Source organism: Planococcus citri, chromosome 3 (assembly GCF_950023065.1).
Source record: "Planococcus citri chromosome 3, ihPlaCitr1.1, whole genome shotgun sequence".
Taxonomy (NCBI): Eukaryota; Metazoa; Arthropoda; class Insecta; order Hemiptera; family Pseudococcidae; genus Planococcus; species Planococcus citri.
The window spans coordinates 28805004-28811003 of NC_088679.1; the positions used below are offsets into that span (position 1 = coordinate 28805004).

The following is a 6000-nucleotide window of genomic DNA, read 5'->3' on the forward strand; positions in this document are numbered from 1 at the left end:
TAAATCCAAAAATTTGCTCAAAAACATTTTTAAATCAATAAAAAAAAATTGGCCAAAAAAACTTGTGTTTTTTGTTGTTTTTTTTACTCAACATAGCGATCTTTTTTCAGAGATAATGGGTTAGGTCCATTAGTACAACAGCCGATTAAATTTAAACGGCCCGTCAACGCTTGGTTGCGCATAAATTTTGAATCAAAATAATCGGCTGTTGTAATAGTGGACCTTACTCACAGTCGATTTTGTGTTATCAACCATTATTTACCTGGTTTAAATCCAAAAATGTGCTCAAAAACATTTTTAAATCAAAAAAAAAATTGGCCAATTTTTCGCTTCAAAAAGGACATATATGTAATTCGAAATGTTTGAGCGCTTACCACTAACCCACAGTTTCCTCCAGACTGATGGTGCATAGCATTTCATATAGTTAGATAGTGGGAAAATAAGATGATATCGTCACCATGTTCAAATATGCACATTTCTCAACTTCACAAGCACTCAAACTTTCAAACGGTTATTTCTCAAAATACAACTTTCACACATATGTCCTTTTTGCTATGACGTCTTCAATTAGTGGTAATTTTTTGTAATTTTTTGATAAATTATCGATGACTTTTAAGTACAAATTGCTAGTAATTTTTTCATCAATTACTACCAGTAACCTTTGGTAATTACTAATTTTCTGTCATTTTTGGCAATTTCCAGTCATTTTTTCAATTACCAGTCATTTTTTTCGGTAATTGGTGGTTTTTTGGTAATTTTTGTTATGTTTGGTAATCAATAGTAATTTATGGTAATTTCTAATCATTTTTGGTAATTTTCATTAATTTTTGGATATTTTTTCTCAATTTCTATATACCTACTTAATGTCTACCGATCGAAAAAAGTACGAATCAAATACAAAATTTGAAAATGGGCTTTAAAAAAACCAAAAGAAAAAACACTAAAATTCTTGAATATTTGTGTGATTTGTACAAATTTTGAAAAAATATATTTTTTTTATATATGAAAAAGGATTGAAATTTGAATGAACTACAGAAAATCAAATTTTTTGTCCTTACCATTCTGGGTACCTAACAGGGTAGTGAAAGTAGTGAAAAAGTGGTGATTTTAAAAATGTATTTTATTCAAAAAGGTAGTGAAAAAACGAAAAAATTCAAACGCACGTTGTTAATTTTTTTGTTTGTGGGGGAGGGGGGGTTCGAGTGAAGAGCTTTCTGAAAATTTGGTTTAAAGAAAGTAATGCAGCGTGTCTAACGGTCATGAAAGTCGAGAATTTTGCTTGAAACACACTTGAAAATTTTTTAAAAAGCTCATAAAATGAAAAAAAATTCAAAAAATAAAAAATAGTTCCAAAAATTAGAAAAATGAAAAAACTGAAATACCTAATTTTTGATCTTGTAAAAAATGAAAACCCTGTTCAATTTCCTCGCAAATTGAAGTTATTTAATTTTTTTGTGGGGGAGGGGGGGTATTTTCACGCGGTAAAAATGTGAAAAATATGTCATGAAAAAGTCATGATTTTTTGTCTGAGAGTTTTGTTAGACATCCTGCTTAAGGTCATCGACCCGTCTGTCTGTCTGTCTGTCGGTCTGCCTGCCTTCCCAAGGTCGGCTGTCTGTCTGGCATCTTGAGGTTATTGGCCCGTCTGTTCGGCTTCCCAAGGTCGTCGGTCTCTCTGGCATTTTGAGGTCATTGACCCATGTTCGCCGATAATGATTTTACAGCATAGGTAGGGTAGGTAGGGCTGCCGTTTCAACAGCTCTACCCAAAGTTTTTTTCAATAGGGTGACGGTGGAAAGGGAGGTGCTCTAATGTCGTGATTGAGTGTTCTAAACAGCTCTATCGATGCTCTATCGTTTAACATAATTTTTTCTGATTTTGTTGTGGAGAAGAGGGAGCTGCTCCAACATCCGGACTGGGTGCTCTCTATCCCTTCAAAGGACCCTCCCTCCTCTTCTGAAACTGGTAGAGTCAGTGAAATCTACGTATCTCAATAGGTTCACATCTGGATGAATATTCTCTATTGCGATATCAATTTTTGAAGAGCTTTTTTTGTGTGCATAAATAATGAAATCAATTTATATGCATTTCAAATTATTTCTCTAATTTAGGATAACTTAAATTATGGTGAAAAATGAAAACTGCTTTAGCAAAAATATTAATTCGATTTTATTTTTTCCTCAGATGGTATTTACTGTCGAACGCTTCAGTCACTCGCTCAACAACAACAGCAAAAGCAACAACCTCAACTGCCACATAATCAACAAATGCAGCCAGGTGGTCCGCATTGCAAAGAACCTAACCTAATGCCGGTACCGTCGCCGCAACATATACAGTATTTGAACGCGTTCGAAGGCCAAGAATTAACCATACAAAAGCAACCAAATACCAGTCTAAAAGACACTACCAGTATCGTCTCGCCATCGTAAGTATATCTGCATATACATTTATCATGTTTTCTGAGAGAAAATGAATTCTATAATTTTTTTTCATTTCTTTTTTCTCAGGTTATCGACGGCAGCCTTAGATACGATAATTCCTCCGGTCACGTCGTCTGACGGAAGCTGCACAAAAGTCTCGGTATCAGCGCCGAATACACCACTGACGCCAACGTCGCTCGATTTAGGGGCGCGATATCCAGGCACGCCAGCCGATTTCTCCGAACTTAGTCCAAATGCCGGAGGTGGCGGCGGCGGAGGCGGTCCCGACTCGAAATCGAACGTACAACAGCTACGCGGAGGCCCTAATAATTCCAATCAAATGAAGAACGATCTTAGGTTCGCGTGCAGTAGTCCTCAGATGTCCGATCAGCAGAGGTATCCTCCAGGCGGACCAGGTGGTTTCATGGGTGGCCCCGGAGGGCCAGGCAATAAACCTAATTTCATGGACGTATCGTCGCCGGACAAGATGTCTTGTACGATGGGAGGCGGCGACGGCAAAGATCCTGGTTCGTGTTCGGGTCCCGGAGGGCCGGGTGATTTCGGCCGTCGTATCGGATCCGATAACGTGCCGCTGAATCCGAGCATGAACACGACGTCGAAACCTTCGCAATTCGATCCTATCTCTTCGCTGGCGCAGATGAGTCAACAGTTAACCAACAACGTTCCCGGATCGCCAGGACAGCAGCCTGGTGGCGGACCCATGATGCACGGCGGTATGATGCCGTATAATTCAGCCGGCGGCCATATGCCCAACAATATGCACATGATGCAAATGAACGAAATGGGCATGTGTGGCGGTGGCCCCGGACCCGGTCCCGGAGGCGGCGGTCCTGGTGGCGGAGGTCCAGGAGGCGATCCACAGATGCCACCGGATGGCTCGCGTATGATGTACAATCCGCAAATGGGACCTGGCATGAATCCGATGCACGGCGGTGGTCCAATGGGTAACAGCATCGGACCACCTGGACCCGGCCAACGAATGATGCCTTGTCCGCAGATGGGCAACGATGGCCCACCTGGTGGACCCGGAGGCCCGAAGGGACCACCCGGTGGCATGATGCAGAACCCTTATCCGCCCATGATGGGTGGCAATTCGCCTAGAATGATGGGCCGACCACCCGGACCCGGAGGCCCGATGCCTAACTCGTACAACGGCGCTAATATCCAAGTGAAGCCGAATGCTCCGAATACCATTCAGTATTTACCGAACAGGCCGCAGTCGACGTCTGTGGGGCCGCGCGGACCTCCTAGTCTGGAATTCCTGCAGCGGTTCTCGAATCCAGCCGGTATGCCGCCTCACATGGAGAACAAAATGTCCCCGTCGCACAACATGAACTATTTCCCGAATAACTACGCCGGCGGACCGGGCCCCGGACCTGGTCCAGGCGGACCGGGACCCAACATGAACGAGATGATGGGCCAAATGAACTGCAACATGCCCCCCGGTGCGAATCCGGCCACCGCCGCCATGATCCGAGCCGGTATGCGACCACCGCCTCAAGGAGGACCGCCGCCACCCAGTATGATGCGAATGGGTAACATGGGAATGCCGCCCTACGGTAACGAACAAATGTACCCGCCCGGACCCGGCGGCCCACCTAATCCCAACATGCCCAATAACAATTGCCACATGTTTATGCCCAACTCCGGCCCGAACAAGATGCCCTCGATGGGCATGGGCGGCGGCGTGGCTCCGGACGCGACCCAGCCGCTGCCACCCAGCATTGGCCAGTCAAATAACTTCAAGAATTCACCTTTCATCGGACCGACTACCGCCGATCCTAATTACGCGCAGCAATTTCACAATTTCCAGCAACAACTGTACGCGACGAATACGCGGAGTACTATGAACAATCAATCGATGGCCGGAACAAATCAGCAATATTTTGTACCAAAGTGAACCCTCTCCCTTCCCATGCCCGTATTCTCCCTTCACCCATCTGTCGGTCTTTTGTAATCGGTGTTTTTAATTTCTTTTCTTTCTCACTCTTTCTTCTGTCTATATCTATCAATTTTACGTACATACCTATATATTTTTTTTCGTTCTTCGTTTTTTTCTTTCTCTTTCTTTTATACATAATAATTTTTAATGAATTTTTATCGCGTGTAATTTTACCAGTACAAAGTTGCTAAAAAAAAAAAGTAATGATAATTCGTCGTTTATAAATATCGTGTTTATGTACATAATATTTTGTATATTGTGTATATAGTACGTGCTCTTGACGATTTTTTCCCCTCATCCCCTACTTTATTCCCCGCTTCCCTCATTTTTTCTTGACCCATCCTTGAGATTTTTATTTCGTATTCTGAATGTAGCAGATTTTACTTTTTTTTCCTTTCCTTTTTATAGTACCATTTATCGTGTTTTTCCTCCCTTTCTCATTATTATTATTATTTAATATCCGTCGAGATGATAAATATTGTTTGTGATAGTTTTAACTGCTGCGATGAATACGAATATAAGAATTTTCAAGGGGTTGTAGCGCGTTAAGCTTTCCCAAGGGTGTATAGATAATCGTGCAGCAACGGCGGCGGTGGCGATGGCAATAATGGCGCGGGCGCCCGATAATCGTGAATCATGATTTTTTGTTTGTTTTTGCAATCGTTACGACTATAATGAGGATTAATTTTGTTTTTCGTGACTTATATATATGTTTTTTTTCCTGCTAATTTTTGTTTTGTTCATTATTTGTGTTGACTTGGAGTTTTTCGTTAAGATGATATCAGGGATATTTTTTGATATTTTGTCGAGCTACGAATCGAAAAAGGGTTTCGAGCGAGGCTTTTTACGTGAAAAAAAATTAAGGAAATATCCCGTGTATTTATATATTGTGTAATTTTATTAATTTGTTAGCTCGTACGAAGTATTTTTGATGATTTTTTTTTCTTTTCTTTTTCGATATAACGTTCGTGAATTTTGTTAACGTTAAGATATCTAATCGTATAAAATTTAAAAGCAATTAAAACTTGAAGTAAAATGCGTATTTTTTAATGATACGGTTATCGATGGAACCGTATACTTAAGTAGGATGTTTTACACATTTTGCGATTGTTAATTGGTTTAAATTTGGCAACATCGTTGATGGAGAAATTTTTATTTAGACAATGCCGATGGATTTTTTAATGCGATTTGTTGCCCTGTTGCCAGCGTAGTTGCGAAATTTTACGCTGTTTTTTATGTGTTCGTGAAATTCTCTAGTCGAGAGATTTTTTTCTCAAGATTTTCTATTGCTCCAAGTCGATTTTTTTTTTACTTGTGTGGAAACGGGCTGTGGCGTGGATATGCGATTATCTTGTGCCTGTTTGGCAACACTGTACGAATTAAAATGTGTAGTAGGATGATAGCAATTTGTTCCTAAATTTTCAACTGGAAATGTTGTCAAATTTTCTGTTCAAAAAATGCATTTTCGAGGTGATTTTTTAGATTTTTAATTTGCAACGTTGCCAAATTTATATGTGAACAAACTTGTTTCCATTTATGTTTTGAACGTCTGGATTTGGAATTTACAAGTTCTCAATTTTTTTTTTCAAGGAATTTATTTAAATTTTGAACGTTGAT

General features: G+C 40.5%; 1 protein-coding gene across 2 annotated transcripts in view; it reads left to right on the forward strand.

Annotated features, from left to right (window-relative positions):
* The window catches only part of LOC135841909 (protein BCL9 homolog), a 45947-nt gene extending 40540 nt beyond the window's left edge, over positions 1-5407 (forward strand). For both annotated transcript variants that reach the window (XM_065359131.1, XM_065359132.1), the window contains exons 9-10: positions 2185-2425; positions 2508-5407. In XM_065359131.1, coding sequence (XP_065215203.1) covers positions 2185-2425; positions 2508-4341 — 2075 coding nt within the window. In that variant the 3' untranslated portion in view covers positions 4342-5407. The remainder of the gene's footprint in view (positions 1-2184; positions 2426-2507) is intronic.
* The last annotated feature ends 593 nt before the right edge of the window (positions 5408-6000 follow it).